This window comes from Borostomias antarcticus (assembly GCF_949987555.1).
Source record: "Borostomias antarcticus genome assembly, chromosome: 16".
NCBI classification, from domain to species: Eukaryota; Metazoa; Chordata; class Actinopteri; order Stomiiformes; family Stomiidae; genus Borostomias; species Borostomias antarcticus.
Genome location: NC_140249.1, coordinates 17,099,679 through 17,116,132, shown reverse-complemented (window position 1 = coordinate 17,116,132; position 16,454 = coordinate 17,099,679). Strand labels below are relative to the sequence as shown.

Here is a 16,454-nt window from a genome sequence, read left to right as displayed (position 1 = left end):
TTTATTTTGAAACTTTATTCTACTTTTTTGTTCAACGGAAAATAATAAACACTAATCAAGGTAAAATAGCCCAATAAAGGCTATTCAAGCATAACCTAAATGGACGAAAGTTCGTTCAGAAAAAGATTGAACAAAATGAAGCATCCCTCCATCTTATTCCACAAACCGATAGCCAGGCTATTCTAGCTATTTAAAATGCTGTAATTATGTAACTGTCATTCTCGTTGATTTCAAATACCCTAACCTACTCAGAAATGTGCCTTGGCAACAATTGATTGTTTCTATAGGCTACCAATATAGGCCTAACCAAAATAATCACGGAAACTTGATGTCAAGTGATTTTCTGATAGCCAGGAGAAAGAGAAAAAACACATCGACGATTCGACGCGTCGCTTTGAACACCAAGTCTGAGTCGAATCACAAAATCCTGAGTCGAAGACAGCCCTAGAAACGATACTTGAAACTGAAACGATAATGATTCGATGCTCGATACTAAGGGTGTAATGGTACACAAAAATCACGGTTGGGTACGTAACTCGGTTTCGAAGTCATACAATGAACTTTTGTAAACATAAGTTACTTGCCTCGTGTCTCTCCCCCTCTCTCTCCCTCGTGTTGGGAACAAGGTGTCTACTCTAGGCTACTCATTGTTCAGTAGTGATAACACTTAATTACAGGGGATTTTCCTGTCTCGTCGTGCCTCGTCCTTAAACTTGATTCCCAAAGGCTACTGTGCCTGGTCGCTGGAGGGCCCACTTCACACTGCTAAGGGATGAGCTGTTTGTTCCCCCCCCACAGTCAGTAGCTAACGGCATTGTTGTTACTGTAGTGAATGTGTGAGCTTCCTAACGTTGGCTACGCTAGCTAGCATGATGCACAGTACAGTAGTTAGCTAGGTGAACCATTTATAACTAAATGTTGGTCAACTATGCCAGCCGGGCTAATTTAGCTGGCTGGCTAGCTAATACAACGTGCTTGCTAACTTATTTGAAGAGTTGTGTCTACGAGATTGACCATGTTGTGTTAACATACTAGCTTATCAGAGTTAACTAACTGCATCAGTTTTTGCTTCAACGCGCTGTGTGCAGTTCAACAGTGAAATACGAGCAACATTTCACTACATTATAATTACATTACTGTGTGTGTGAGTGAGCGAGCGAGCGAGCGTGCGTCCGAGAGAGAGAGAGAGATAGTGTGTATGTGTGTGAGAGAGAGAGTGAGAGGCCCACCTGTCCTACGAAGGCGGAGAAGGCCTTGGTACTGTCCCGGCCGGCGGCTGCAGAATGGTACAGGTTGACCCACTCCCTCAGCAGGTACTCAGCCTTCTCCCTCAGGCCCGGAGGGTCGTCGTACTCCGACGCCTGGGATATCCCAGAGTGCATCATGAAGTTGGGGCCACCGTGTGCGCGGTCGATCATGGCCTCGTAGTTGGAGCGCACCACGTCCATCAACTGAGGGAGACTAGGGAGGAGAGAGGGAGACGGGCTAAAAACACACATGTACCACATATACACATGGAACCACAAACACATGCCCTCATCACCAGCTGCTCATCTCCAGGTGTGGAAGATGACAGCGAGGGCAGAGGACCTCGTAAGCCAAGTGAAACTAGCCAGGGTCCTCGGGCCGGTGGGCCCATGCGTCTTACCCCTCGGGGGCGTTGGCCCTGGAGTGGGCGCTGGTCCTCATCAGGGTCTCGATGGTGTGGAACAGGTCGGCCTCGGTGATGTGGCTCACGCTGCGCTCGTCCACCAGCAGCAGCTTCACCAGCTGCATGGCGAACGCCACCGCCATGTAGTGGAGGCCGTTCTCCATCGACTGGCAGGAGACACGCGGACAAACGCGGGTATGGGTAAACGCTGGCACGGCAGGGGCTGCTATGCGATACGACTGGATGTGAACTGTGTGTGTGTGTGTGTGTGTGCGTGCTGGTACCTGTGCCAGGTGCAGGTCGTACTGCTGCATGTTGACCAGGTGGTTTCTGATCAGCAGCTCCACGGCCTCCACGTTGTACTTGTACTCGTCCCGGCACTCGATCAGACACCTGGTGATCTGCTTGTTGCACCACTGGGGGCCATAGGCCCGGCCGTCCTGCAGGGCCTTGAGCACCAGCAGGTGGCACTCTCTGTAGCGCAGCAGCAGGTCGGCGTCCGCGCCGCTGGTGGCGTCCAGCAGGCCCTCCACCGCCTGGACGGGGAACGAGAGAGGAGAGAGGGGTTGGGGGGGAGGAGGGGGAGGAAGCGCCGTTTAGTTAAGCGATCGCAGTGTGTTCAACTAACTGATGTTCCATCTAATTCTCCACTCAATCCTCGCCCTCAATATCACCGTGTCACCCTGACCTAGAGCTGTAACCCCAAAAGCCTGCCCTGGCAAATGAATGGCCAACACACCGATATATAATCAAGGATGCAAACGTGTGGTGAAAAAACAGAACTACCCGAAAATTAAGGGGGGGGGGGGTCTTTCCCAAGAACATTTTGGGTGTCACACACATCATTTCCTGGATTCTGGTAGAATTGTATGCATGTTCCAAATATTGAGGGGGAATCCCCTGCAGTCCTCCCGAAATGTACACCTATATGTTTTGATATTCAACTTAATAATCAGATCAATGGTCAATGGACTGCACTTAAATAGTGCTTTCATCCAAAGCGCTTTACAATGGCCTCCCATTCACACACCCATTCACAAACCAATGGCAGCAGCTGCCATGCAAGGTGCTAGCCTGCTCATTGGGAGCAATTTGGGGTTCAGTGTCTTGCCCAAGGACACTTCAACATGTGGACAGGAGGAGGCCGGATTTGAACCACCGACCCTACGATCATTGGACCACCCGCTCTACCACTGAGCCATAGCCGCCCCATCAATAATAGACAGATGTTAAGTTAAAGTATTAAAATAAGTTTTTACTCAAAATTAGAAAAGTAACTGCAGCAAAACTCTTCAGATAGGGACGATTCACGCAAGTCACCCAAACCGAAAAAGCGCGATTCGCCGATAAGCGAGTTGCTTGCATCCCTGGTGAGCGCAGCAGAGGCCCGGTCTGGGCTGGGGCGCGTTACCTTCTGCAGCAGCCCCAGGGCGGCGATGCCGTCGCGGGAGTTCCTGGCCTGGGCCACGGCCTCCAGCAGGCTGCGGAGCGCCTGGGTCTGCGGGTTGATGGACAGCGCCGGGGGGACGGCGTGCAGGTGCTGCTCCAGGTCCGCCATGCACTTGTCGTAGATCTGAGCCACGTCGTCCGTGGCCCACGCCTGCTGCTGTGATACGCAGAGAGGAGAGAGACATCAGCGCTTCCGAATCAAACTGTTCAGCACATTTCATACACAGAGGCAACACAAGGCGCTTTACAGAGAGCAATGGGGGGGTGGGTATAGGTCCCACCACAACTTAAAGCGCATTGTGTTGCCTCTGGGTATGAAATGCGCTATACAAATAAAGCTTTGATTGATTGATTGATTGACTTATTCCAGAGGAAAGCCAAAAAAACAACAAAAAAAAAACTGTACTTCCGCAAGTAAACAAAGAGGAGAGTGAACATGTCGGTACTTATCGCCCAGGCTGCTCAGCCATCACAGCTGGGCCCACCACTGTGAAATATACAGGAGGTAGGGCTGTCCCCAATACCGTTTTACAGGCTTCAAATACCCTTTGGTGTTAATGAATGAATAACGAATACTAATCGTTCTGAACCCCTACATGGCAGCGTTGCAGTCTACCGGTGACAGGCTGAGCAATGAGCCAGACAGTCATATGCCTTGTTGTTCAACTTTTGCCTCCTGCTACTTGTACATTGTAAGCTTGCTAGATTGTTTAGCTTGCTAGCTGAGTATTTGTTCATGATTTAATCGTGTGGTGGTTTTATGTTATCATGGCTTGTGTCAACTTGCCCAAGTTTAGGTTTCACTTTCGCACGTTCTGACAAGTGGTTTCACTTTTGTCTTATAACATAGACTACATCTATAAACTCTTGAAAAGCACTTCCAATTCGGTTTCATAAAAAAATCTATTTTGTACCACGACAAACTAGAGGCTGATAGTAGCCTACCAAAATCAATCAAAATGGCTTTAAAATGTTTTGGCTGTTGGCTACCAAACAGGCTATGTCATCCTAGTCCGGTTTTGCTCGATCCAACTCTCTCTCTCGCCCCACCAACGTGCTTGAGTCGCGTTTACAAAGGAAAAAATATGCTAGCCAAATAGCAAGCTAGTAGCTAGGTTAGAGCTCTGCGCTGTCAATTTAAGAAGCATTTTCGCCTCCGTCTCTCCTCTGCTCGGGTGCTGCAACATGCAAACGCATGTGTGTGTGTGTGTGTGTGCGCGCGTGTGTGTGGCAGCACCGGAGTGGAGGAGAGACTGAGGTGAAAATGCTGCTTAAGTTGACAGCCCTAACAAGAGACTCGCATCTCGCTAGAGTGTTTTGAGCAAGAAAACAAGCATGAAATCCGCTTCTGTTCAGTTGCATTTCGGCGAGTCACTCAGTGTGACGTTATGACGACTTTGGTATCGGGACAAAAAAACAAAGCCCTGAATTCTGAATTGAGCTCCAAATACCAACATACCCAACAAATAGCGGAGAAACTCGAATGACTCGGGCCTGCTCTAACAGGAGGTGTACATATTAAACATGCATACCAGAAACATCCAGTCATCATGATCTGGGTTTGGCCCCTACCAGGTGTGTCAGCTCAGCAGCTTACCTTCATGGGCTGAGCCAGGAAGCCAGTGGGCTGGGACAGGTCGTTGCTGGGGAGGAAGCCCGGCACGTTTCTGGCAAACTCCTCATACACAGCCAGCTGCTTGGGGTCCACACCTCCCACCTGAAGCCCAGACACAACGTTAGATTCACCACCGACAGGCACAACGCTGATGAGTCTCACAAGCTTCACGGTGGGCGTGCGGCAGCTCTTGGTACCAGAGGGTCTCACCTTGAGTCTGATCTGCTCGGGCATGCGTTCAGCCTGGTAGGTTAGCACCACGGGGTCGCAGTAGCGACGGCCCTCCTGGCGAGCGTGCTTCCTCAGCTCAAACTCCTGGAGGGACAGGACCGAGAAAAGAACACGGGTCACACACCTGCCAGTCCGACTCTGAACCAGAACCAGCCTCTGGCCTGGTGCTTTCCACCTTGGCTCTAGTAGAGATCTGAGGGGACTTGGTGGGTGGAAGCAATTTGGTGACACTGACAACTCCACACGGCCCATCTGAGAGTGATATGAGCCATCGCCATGTTGCTCACACCTATCCAAACTAAAGTAAATCTACAGAAACACTCAGGGCTTGGGGCGGAGATGCAAATGGCCGGTAGACCCACCGTGGCCAGCCTCTTATCCATCTCTGGTCCAGCCTTCTCCACAGCAGTCTTCTGGATGAAGCAGCAGGCCAACTCACAGTTGTCCTGGGCGATCCGGGCAGCGGCCTCCTCCATCAGCTCTCTCTGTTGAGGGGTTGGGGCCTGGTGGGAGGAGAATAAGACAAGATAGTTGTAGGAAGGAAAGACAGACACAGACGAGTAGAAAAACTGTCTTGAAGGAAAGAAAGAATCCATTTGGAACAGGATATGCAGTGTAGACCGTGGTCTGTATCCGTTCTGTCCCGAGTATGCGTATATTAGGGATGTCACAATACCAGCATTTTGAACCGTAGAGATAATAACATGGGCACCATCATGTTTAGTCAGGGAGAGAGGACAATGAAATTTGTCACAGTGGCATCGTGTGGGACTGGTCCAGGCTAGCCAGCTATAATTGAGGTAGCAGAGCGCCGTCAACAGCTCTCGTTCTCTAGCCTGCTGACTTGCTCTTAGCTGAACTCATGTATTTCTTTAACCTGTATTTTACCAGGGAAGTCCTATTGAGACAGAGGTCTCTTTTACAAAGGAGCCCTGGTCAGGACAGCCACAAAGGCCCACCTTTGTGGCACCATTTGCATATGAAAAAGCGCTCAATCCACTCAATCGGATCTCATGGTCAACCTAAGTATAGAGGCATACTAGAACGCTTATTCTGAGTGGTATTTTCAGCAAAAATACTATCTTTTGGGGGACCCCAAAGACTTATTAAAATTGTTGAAAATTAGCATAACAGGACACCTTTAATTGGCACTGCCATATATAACTGGTAAAACGATTCCTCCCTCTCCATCCTTCCAGTCTCCAACCTCTCTTCTCCTCATTCATGTTAAACAAACTCTCTACCTAACGCTCTCTCTCCATCTCCATTCATTCTACCTGCCCTCTCTCCACCTCCTCTCCTAGCTCTCCATCCCTCCCCATCTCCTCTCCACCTCCCCATCGCTCCCCATCTCCGCCTCCCCATCCCTCCCCATCTCCTCCCCATCTCCTCTCTCCACCTCCTCTCCTAGCTCTACATCCCTCCCAATCTCCTCTCTCTCCACCTCCCCATCTCCTCTCTCCACCTCCTCTCCTAGCTCTACATCCCTCCCCATCTCCTCTCTCTCCACCTCTCCATCCCTCCCCATCTCCTCTCTCTCCACCTCCCCATCCCTCCCCATCTCCTCCCTCTCCACCTCTCTCTCCACCTCCCCATCCCCTCCCTCCCCATCTCCTCCCTCTCCACCTCCCCATCTCCTCTCCACCTCCCCATCTCCACCTCCCCATCTCCTCCCTCCCCATCTCCTCCCCTCCCTCCCCATCCCTCCCCATCTCCTCTCTCTCCACCTCCCCATCTCCTCTCTCCACCTCCCCATCTCCTCTCTCTCCACCTCCACATCTCTTCACCTCCCTCCCCATCTCTCTCCACCCCTCCCCATCTCCTCTCTCCACCTCCCCATCTCCACCTCCACATCCCTCCCCATCTCCTCTCTCTCCACCTCCCCATCCCTCCTCTCTCCACCTCCCCGGCCCTCCCCATCTCCTCTCTCCACCTCCCCATCCCCTCTCCACCTCCCCATCCCCTCTCCACCTCCCCGTCCCTCCCCATCTCCTCTCTCCACCTCCCCATCCCCTCTCCACCTCCCCATCCATCCCCATCTCCTCCTCCCCATCCCCTCTCTCTCCACATCCCCATCTCCTCTCTCTCCACCTCCCCATCTCCTCTCTCTCCACCTCCCCATCCCTCCCCATCTCCTCTCTCCACCTCCCCATCGCCTCTCTCTCCACCTCCTCTCTCACCATCCCTCCCCATCTCCTCTCTCAGGCCTGCTCTCCCTTCACCTCCTGCTGTTCTACTCATCCACTAGTAGATGCGCTGAGGTGCTGCAATCGCCATGACAATCTTAAATGTTTGTGTCCCTTCTTGCAGATGCATTTACTGCCCGGTACCATCGATCGCCACCGAATGCGAAATCAACGGGAGATCAGATCAGCTTGTAAATTTGGTATCGAATCGGAATCCGAGCGCGCGTGCGTTGTGGTGACATCCCTTGCGTGTGCGTGCTCGCTTACCCGGAGAGCGGCGGCGAAGCTGTTCTTCAAGTTGGTGGCGATGCTCATGAGCAGCGGCTCCCTGCAGGTGATCATGGCCATGCCGGCCGTGAGGTTGCGCATCATGTGGTGGGCGGCGACGCGCATGCGCGACTCCTCCGAGTCCAGGGCGAAGTCCTTGCGGACGATCTGCTCGCAGGTGGTCATGGCGATCTTGATGGAGCGGTCCACCACGGGGTGCACGAGCTCCTGGACGGCGCGCTCGATGGACTGCCTCACGCACTGCTTCAGCTGGGGGTGGGCTTGCAGCAGCGGGATCTGCTGGGGGGCACGCCGACGTTAGGGGCCAGCGGCAAACAAGCAAACAAACAACAAAACAATTCTGCTACAACTCCACACATGGCATCTCACGGGACTCAGAAGGACCATGTTCCGTCCAATAAATTTTGTATTTACAATTTGGTCAGTCTGTTTTTATCCAAAGCAACTTAAAATGGTTTGAGCTAGTGTTGGGGGGGATTAAGTACTTTGCTCAAGGGCACAACAGAAGGCAAAGATTGTCAAGTGGACGGGCTCGGTCTTGAACCAGGTCAGATGCTCCGGCCACTGAGCTACCCTGCTGCCCAACGACAATTCCTCCCTCAGATTCCCGGTCTGAGCTCTCAGAGCAGCGAGCGGTCCAGAGGGGGCGCTTACACTGATGTTGATGTTGATGTGCGGCGCCAGGCCGGCCAGGGCGTACACGTTGATGTCGTGGTAGCTGAACTGAGGCGTGGGCGGCCCGGTGGCCGTGCAGGTGGTGGCGGCGGCCGGGGTGGAGGGTGCCGCTGCAAATGGAAGAAAGTCTCCTGTTGGTTACAAAACGCTATCGTGATTAAAATCGAGGAAGGGGGGCCCGAGCTCACAGGCTTGATGAACAAACAAAAAAAGAACAAGAGGATGAGATTACAAAATCAAATGTCCGCGACAATCGCACAATGTATTCCGTCGTTATCTACATTCAAATGATTGAACAGAAGACAGAAAAATCACAAGGCTACGTCTCGAAGTGATTTATCTTAACGTTGATCTACAGACATCCACATAAGCACAGGGAAGGGGAGTCACAGGGGGAGGAGGAGAGAGAAGCGTATGTAAATGTAAATACCTGTATACAGTGGTGTACCTGTGGTGACAATCGGCAGCATCTCTTCGGGAGGCTTGGCCTCCTTCTTGGGCGCGGACAGCTGCTCCTCCAGACTCTTCAGCTTGTCCTTGTCCTTCAGCAGGTTGCCGGGCTTCAGGTCGTTGATGTCCAGGGACAGGTTCTTACACAGGACTTCAATCTCAAACTTCAAGTTCAGCTGTGGTGAGGCAGACGCGGAGGAACGACACATCAGCACACACTCACCCCCTCGGGCAAAAGATACTGGAGCATCAGGTCTTGGACCTGGAGGCTCAAAGGGTTTATGTATTTATCATTGGCTGTCTATGCGAGTAGCTCTCAAGTAGGCATTTATACTGTGCCCATACATATGACAAATAAATTAGGAAAAACTTAATAGAAAACCAAAAACCACCAAATACCACGTGGTGGAAAAGCATTATTAGTGAGACCAATAGCAGCAGGACTTGGCTGGGAGGGCCAGAGCTGTGCACCAGTAGATTCACTCATCACCAGGCTCAGGCAGGTGAAAGGTTTACAGGAAGTAATAGTATCTGACCTTCAGGTCGTGCTCCTGGTGTAGCTCTGCCAGGACATTCATGATGGCCATGGTCCAGGGGTTCTGCGGTCGAAAGATCTACAGGACAAAAACCAGAAACGCAACGGTCAGCTTCGATCAAATACACTGGACATGGCGAGAGCAGTGAGAGGGGGATGTGGAGGAGGAGACTGAGGTCTCTTATACGGTCTCACCATGCTACGTAGGCTGGACTCCAGGACTTTGGCCACAAAGGGGACCACATACAGTAGCTCCTGCTGCCCCTTGACATAGGCCTCCAACAACAGGGACTTCACCTCCAGGTCCTGGAAGAGAACAAGACAGTCAGCCTGTTAAACTACACCACAGTGGAGGGTGTGTTTTATTACAGTACTTTAAAGGGGCACAGTCACGCTTGTTTCAGTTGACATTATTTGGATTCAATGCTTAAATTCTGTGTGTAGGCCTTTTTAAAATCACCGTTAGTGTAGCCATTTCCTTACACGGAAAAAGGAATCGTGGAAATTGCGGAAAAACAAAGGGCAAACACGTCCAGACGTCACTTTAGAGTTTTTATTTCCAATATATCGGAAACAGCTTTTTATTTGTGTGCAGGGCTTTTTGATTTTAAAAAGGCAGACACATAATGTAAGTGTTTAATCCAAATATCAACTTAAGCAAGTGTCGACTTTGCCTCTTTAAGAAAGAAAGACCAGGACACTCCAGTGTGATCGCTTCTTGCGTCCAAAATGCTCAGAGCTGGAGCTGAGGCTCAACCTTTCAGCCGTGGGCATTTGTCAAGAGCAAAGATCCACAAGTAGCAGCCTAATCATACTGTGTCCATACTTTGTGGACTACCACCCCATAACAAATTGAGACAAAATAATAATATTTTATTTTGTATTATGCTTAACTACAGAGCTAATGACATTGATCACTGTGGGTAGTGTTCTTGCGCTAGTTACTCACAGTGTACAGGATGGGCTTGTTTTTAGCCAGGGTGATCATTCCCAGCCAGTGGCCCAGGTTCTTCAGCAAGGAGCGATCAGAGAAGTTTGCAGCTGCCTTGTCAGAGGTCAGGAGAACCTACCAGACAGGAAGAGGAGAAACTAGTATTAACAAACAAGGTTTCAAACCAGAATTGACTTATGACTGATAATGTGAAGTAGCCTATGATGACGTGAGGGGGTTTTCACCTTGATGTTACGGTAAGTCTCGTTGAGAACCATCTTGACGAACTCGGGGTTCTTGAGTGTGTCCAGGAAGTTGGAGTAGAGGCTGTGGAAGTTTGGCTCGATGCTGACACGCTTCATCACGAGGTACTGGGACACCCAGGGCATGAACTCCTCCTTGACTGTCTCCTTCAACTCCTCCACCTGATGGGGAGAAAGGAGCGAACACGTTTCATTAAGACGTTTCAGGCTCTTTTTCCCTTGCACAGCAGAAGGGGTTTAATAGAAGTAGTTAATTAAGTTAAATATTTCTGAGTCAACTTCGTGAGAAGTAGTTCATTAAGTTAAATATTTCGGACTCACCTTCTGTGTCATATTAGACTGGGACAGGTTGTTGAAGATGAAGGCGATCTTCTCCTGAACGTTCTCGGGGGGTTCCACGATCCTCTCGGTCTGGTCTGTGGCCACCAGCAGCGTGTCGATATTGGTGGTGTTGATGGAGGGCTGCGATCACACAGCTGCATTAGCGGTCTCTCAGTGCACTTCGCTCTCCGTCACAGAGTCAAACAGCATTTCAAAATGACGGCACTTCAAATTTAATAAAACGCTTTCAATATTCAGGAAAAATTCATTTAGAACACGTGTCGTGTGGATGTGGTTGTGTTAATGCAAATAAGACGATTATCCTCACCATCTTCGCCGGGGCCGTACTCACCGGGACATCCTTCTTGAAGCTGCCCGGTGTTGGCCGCGTGATGGTGGTGGTTTTGGCCACGGTGGTGGTGGTGGTGGCCGTGGTGACCAGGGTGCTGGCCTGGCCGGGCTGTGGCGGTTTGGGAGGCTGAGACTGGGCCTGGGCCTGGGCCAGAGCCAGGCTGCCGGGGGTGGTGATGGAGCCCTGCATCTTCACCGGAGGCTCCCGTGACTGTTGGCCGTACTCAATATACTGCACGCACAGGATATGGGAAGTGCGGAGCGAGAGACTTATTTATCTAGGAGTAAGTTTCGCACCCGGGACTAAAGGCGGTGCGGAGAGCAGTTTTGAAAAGAACAAAAATAGGACACAAAGTGGATGGACAGAGAGAGTGTAAGATTCAAGAAACCTGTTTACCTCTTGTAAATGGTGGGGGAATTGCAGAAAGTGGCCAATTGAGGCCAAATGTTGACAATATTGGGGATAGTCCTTCAATCTAGAGGGAGAGACCAGATCAGTTGCTCAAAATGAACACATCTGAACCAGAGAAATGAGCAGCAGACAAACATTAGTAGAATACCACAGAAGGGTAAAACGGCGTTAAAAGCATACCTGTTTTTAAATCTATCTAAAGCAGCGATTCCAAAGTAATACATTTTGGATCCGAAGGGTTTCCGTAAGGCTTCGAGGACGTATCTGAGGGCCAGGCCCAGGGCCATGTAGGTGACCAGGCCCTTCTCGATGATGCCCCCGAACAGGCAGGCGGTGATGTGCAGTTCCTTGTCCGGGTACTGGGGGAAGAAGCGGTACTCCTCAAACAGGTTCCTCAACATGCAGTTGAACACCTCCCGCTCGCGCTTGATGGTCGAGTCCTTGAACCTCTGCAGCATCTCCAGTACCTGCATGGGGGAGGAGGCACAGAGTAAGCACAGGGGGAGAACAACACGGTTGCCATGGATGTTTGTTTGTGTGTGTGTGTGTGTGTGTGTGTGTGTGTGTGTGAGACTCGCCTCATCCACAGACATGGTGGGGTGGGGGGGATGGTTGTAGATGCGTTGGAAGTAGCTGTTGGCCTCATCGTCAATCTCCTTACTAAAGTGCTGGTTCGCCTCGGGCCAGACCTGAGAGAGGTCAGCTGGAAGAACCGGTGAGAGAGACGTGTCAGACAATAAAACCAGACTCCATCCCATGTATGATGAAGCAGGCATAGTGAATGAATAGAAAGTGCAGCGAAGTCAGCCACATAATGACTTGTATTTCCTCTTAGATTCAGTTTGTGTCAAACACTTTTTTCTTCATAAATCATATATTTTGAGAGAAAACCCAGCGTTTCTAATTGATTAGGGATGAACGCCAGATTCCTGTGACTGGCACTGAGAGGAAATACAGCTGAGGTGCAGAGCTTTCCTTCAGCCACGCCGCCGAGAGGACCTCCGTCTTACTCTGCTGAAAGGTGGGCGGGTTTAAACCCGGCGTGCTCATCTTCCTGGTCCCGAACGGGTCGCTGCTCACCGCTGGCATCCCCAGACCAGAAACGATACCCGAGCCAATGCCTGAGCCCAACGGACCTGGACAGAACACACAGACGGACGTCGTTTCTAGTCTACTACTGTGGCATCAAAACCATACATGCCTCAAAGAAATATGATTTAGATCTTCAACAAAAGGAACAAGTCTGTAAAATGCATTCCCAAGGAAAGTCATTCTAGCCCTCACAAAGAAAGAGGGACAAAGTACTGAAGTCTAGGAAAGAGAGAGGGTCCAGTTAAACTTGCATACCAGGTAACTGTGAGGACAGGGATCCAATGCCCCCGAACGGCGTGCTGGGATTGGGGTTGGAGAGCGGAGGGAAGGCCTTGGCGGGGGACTGGGGGTTGCTGAAGGCCGACCCCAGCGTGGTGGGGAAGCCCGGCATGCTCTGGGTGTGAGAGGTGGCGGAGCCCCCCAGGTTCAGAGTGCCCATAGCAGACAGGGGGTCGATCTGAAACACACAGTAACGGGAAGGTTAGAACAGGCCAAGACGATACGCAGGTGGCGACATGTTAAACGTTACTCAGTAACAAAGGTGTGTTTTGATTTAGCCAACCACAGCTGGCAGAATTGTCATTCCAAGTGCAAAACTGTATGCAGACAATGTGTTTATTGAAGAGCGGAGATGCAGTGCTAGTGGTTCACCTGGAGAGGAGACACCGATACCTGCACAGGGGAAATGGCGTCAAGGCTGCTGGTGCTGGGAGCGCGTCCCTTTGGCATGACCCCTGGGGGAGGCTGGCGCGCTTTGTTCATCACGTTGCTACAGTTGGCAACCATGGTCAGGATCGTCTCCGAGAGCTCCTGAGACACGCTCCTAGGAAGAACAACGGGGCTCTCACTCAGAAGGGAGAACTACGGGGGCTGGCAGCGCTTCAGCAAGAGGGCATTGTCCCCCACAAACTTGAACTCAAGTCGGAGTCAAGGGTCATTCCCGTTATAAGTGCTGTTGTTTTTGAGCCCAAGTAACAAACTTGTTGACCTACATTTACCAATGACCACATGTACCGGTGTAAGGGTTTATTGTCGATATCCATCCAATATAAATGGTGTAAACACTGCTACAGTGCTAGCTGTTTTGTTAATCTGCCTCATGACAGTTTAAGGTGTATTATGGTGGTAGGGCGTGGGCGTGGAGATCCTCAGTAGGGATGTCAATTTAAGGCATTTTTCTTTATCGATAATTGGTAATGTTAACGATCAGTTAATCGATTAATTCATAAAAAATGCTATAATAATATTAATAATAATAAAAATCGTTTTTGTTCCTCAATCAGTTTTATTATTTTCTCATCAACATTAGGAATTAGGTTATTAAAATGAAAATAAAACATTAACTTAACATTCCTCCAAAATTAACTTGGTTAATAAGGAAAAACTGTAACAGAACGAATTATTCTGTTATTCTAACGAAATCTGCACATCTGACATTTAGCGGCCTACTTGTTCTTGTTAAGGAAGATCAGCATGTCGACCTGTTCGGGTGTGAGTTCTATTAATACATCCATGATCGGGAGCAGAGCCTGGTAACAAGCAGTCCACCATTAGAAAATACCCTCTCCAATGGCACTGATGTTGCGGGAATGCAGAGGTACTGGCGTGCTAACTGTGTCAATCTGGGGAATCTCGTGGCGTTAACGTTCCACCAGTCTTCCGGATTTGTATCCAGTTGTGGGGGCATGTCGCGTACAAAGCTCTCAACATCCATGTCCATGTTGCCAATAGCAACGCGGCTGCGTACTGCTCACCCAAAAGAAGAGCCATGGCTGAGACATTACGTACGGCTGCAGCTTCAGCTCCCGGTGCTGGCTGAGCATCTGCATCGAGATGTTATGTGCATATTTAGTTATATAAAAACGACCACAGATCATCACTATGAATTCTGCGAAGTGTCTCCCTGAAAATATTGCTTGGCGATGCCTCAAATTCCATATTACTGTACCAACGTTACTGTACATAGGAGTTGGTGGAATGGGAGTTAACGCAGCCCCCCTCCAGGATTCCAAGTTGCAGCGCTATCGTCCAAATTAGCAACCCAGTTTAAAACCGACCCATTGCCACTAGATTTGAAAACAGGAATTGTTTAGAGGACACTGAGCTACAAAGAAAGCTAAATTATCATCACTTAACGTTGTCTGGTTATATACATTTACAGTTTGTGGCGTTGTCGCCTCAGAGTGTGCAGCCCCTTCCACTAAACTTTCACTTTCTGTTTGCATACCGGTAGGCCTCTGTGATTTGTTTTGTTGGATGACACAGGGCAAATTTTTTGGTTTGTGCAACGTTTTTGCAATAAAAGTTCTGAAATTAAGGGATTATGTCCATGAAAGTTTCATTTTAAGAAATAAAGGCCTGCCTCTAATATAGCCCTGCCTCCAATAAAGGCCTGGGGCTCTCTGCAGCTCAGTAAATAAAGGCCCCGGCCACTATTAGAGGATTTACGGTACACAATCCTATATCAAGTAAAATCCCATATCGAGTAAATCGTTAACGATCAATTAATCGATTAATTGATTGCATCCCTAATCCTCAGTGATTAAAAACGTTAGGCACACAGCGAAATAAGGCCTTTTTCAAAGATCTAGAGAGGGAAAAAGTCAGTAGACAGTCAGAAATAATCTTTAGACCACCAGAAGGCTAGAGAATCAGAGATGTGGTGGGAGAGACGTACCCAGCACAGGACTGCAGACAGGCCAGCATGGTCGCCAGGGTCTCCGGGGGGAGCTGGGCGCTCTTGGGCTGGTCTTTGTCTGGAGCCAGACCACCCATGATGGAAGGGCAGCGCCTCTTCAGGAAAGTCACGCATGCCAGGATGAAGGGCTCCTAGAACACACGACGCACACGTCACATGACAGGGTTACACGTCAGGGAGCTCGTCGATCGTAATGTACACACTTTTCACAGAGGGTTTCTGTAGATGGGGCGGATCAGATAAGAGACTCACCCCATGCTCTCGTATTTTGTCAGTCAGCCATTTGTCAAGTTTGAGGTATTCACGGCGAGAGGCAAGTGCAGCAAGGTCAATAACAAAGGCAAATGGAGTACCATTCAGCAGCATCGATAGAGACTGGAAAACAACAGCAACAAAGGTTAGACAAGGTGCAAGGGTGCCTCTCAGCATCTCATGGCTAATCCTCTCTTTTTCCTTTCAGTTTGTCTGACTTCAGTTTAAATCATGTCTTATTCAAAATGTGAATCTCTATCTACTGCAGCCTATATAGGGGAATGGGGGGGGGGGGGGTGTCTGGTGATATTTCTGAAAATATCTTCGCCTTTGTGAATTTCCAACACTGATTGCAACTTATCCAGTGACGTCATTCCACTAGGAAGGCGCCGTGGACATGCGTACCTTCAAGTCCTGGGCCACGTCGAGGATGCGAGACAGCTTAGCCTGGTCATACTGCTCCCCTCGCATGTACCACTCTGCCATCGAGTGCATGATCAGCTGGCGGATGGAGGGGGACTGGCCCTGGGGACAGCAACAGCCGCACCAGACTTACTCACAATTCACACACGAGCGCGTGCGCGCGCGGCCATCGAAAACCATCTCTACGGCAGCTCGGGGCGACGGGGGCTCCCCGGGGTACCCACCTGTCCGTGCCAGGCGTAGTGCAAGATGATGGCCGAGTTGGGGTGGTTGCCCAGGAAGATGGGCATGAGCGTGGAGATGAGCTCATGGCGCAGGGTGTGCCAGGATGTGGAGATCTGCAGCAGGGCCAGCACCAGCATGTCCGGACAGTGCTTGATGGGGAAGCTGAAGAGCTGTTTCACCTGCTCGTACTGTCCCACCTCCGACAGGCGCAGGAGGCTCTCCACCAGGTCTAGACTCTTCCTACGGGGGGGAGACACAAGAGATGAGTTAAAGGTTCGCCGCCACAGTGCGAAAGCCTACAAAGACAGAAAGGTGGTGTGTCGTTTAGAAGATTAGAAAGAATGAAAGACACGGTCTTCTTCCTGTACGGCATGCAAATCCAGTTAAGTTAGCCATTTCCCTTTAG

General features: G+C 50.2%; 1 protein-coding gene across 5 annotated transcripts in view; it reads right to left on the bottom strand.

The window, feature by feature from the left end:
* cnot1 (CCR4-NOT transcription complex, subunit 1) overlaps positions 1-16,454 on the bottom strand; it is a 30,884-nt gene that overhangs the window by 7,342 nt on the left and 7,088 nt on the right. For 2 of the 5 annotated variants that reach the window (XM_084450811.1, XM_084450812.1), the window contains exons 13-38: positions 16,048-16,288; positions 15,806-15,925; positions 15,401-15,523; positions 15,128-15,279; positions 13,102-13,273; positions 12,706-12,907; positions 12,369-12,494; positions 11,937-12,061; positions 11,539-11,825; positions 11,345-11,422; positions 10,924-11,188; positions 10,596-10,736; positions 10,257-10,436; positions 10,030-10,146; positions 9,276-9,386; positions 9,082-9,159; positions 8,526-8,721; positions 8,075-8,226; positions 7,400-7,696; positions 5,309-5,449; positions 4,926-5,030; positions 4,698-4,817; positions 3,063-3,257; positions 1,936-2,187; positions 1,649-1,818; positions 1,230-1,485 (exon numbers count right to left, since the gene is read on the bottom strand). In XM_084450811.1, coding sequence (XP_084306937.1) covers positions 1,230-1,485; positions 1,649-1,818; positions 1,936-2,187; positions 3,063-3,257; positions 4,698-4,817; positions 4,926-5,030; positions 5,309-5,449; positions 7,400-7,696; positions 8,075-8,226; positions 8,526-8,721; positions 9,082-9,159; positions 9,276-9,386; positions 10,030-10,146; positions 10,257-10,436; positions 10,596-10,736; positions 10,924-11,188; positions 11,345-11,422; positions 11,539-11,825; positions 11,937-12,061; positions 12,369-12,494; positions 12,706-12,907; positions 13,102-13,273; positions 15,128-15,279; positions 15,401-15,523; positions 15,806-15,925; positions 16,048-16,288 — 4,402 coding nt within the window. Of the gene's footprint in view, positions 1-1,229; positions 1,486-1,648; positions 1,819-1,935; positions 2,188-3,062; positions 3,258-4,697; positions 4,818-4,925; positions 5,031-5,308; positions 5,450-7,399; positions 7,697-8,074; positions 8,227-8,525; positions 8,722-9,081; positions 9,160-9,275; positions 9,387-10,029; positions 10,147-10,256; positions 10,437-10,595; positions 10,737-10,923; positions 11,189-11,343; positions 11,423-11,538; positions 11,826-11,936; positions 12,062-12,368; positions 12,495-12,705; positions 12,908-13,101; positions 13,274-15,127; positions 15,280-15,400; positions 15,524-15,805; positions 15,926-16,047; positions 16,289-16,454 lie in introns of all 5 variants that reach the window. The other 3 variants (XM_084450813.1, XM_084450815.1, XM_084450814.1) reach the window with 3 other exon arrangements.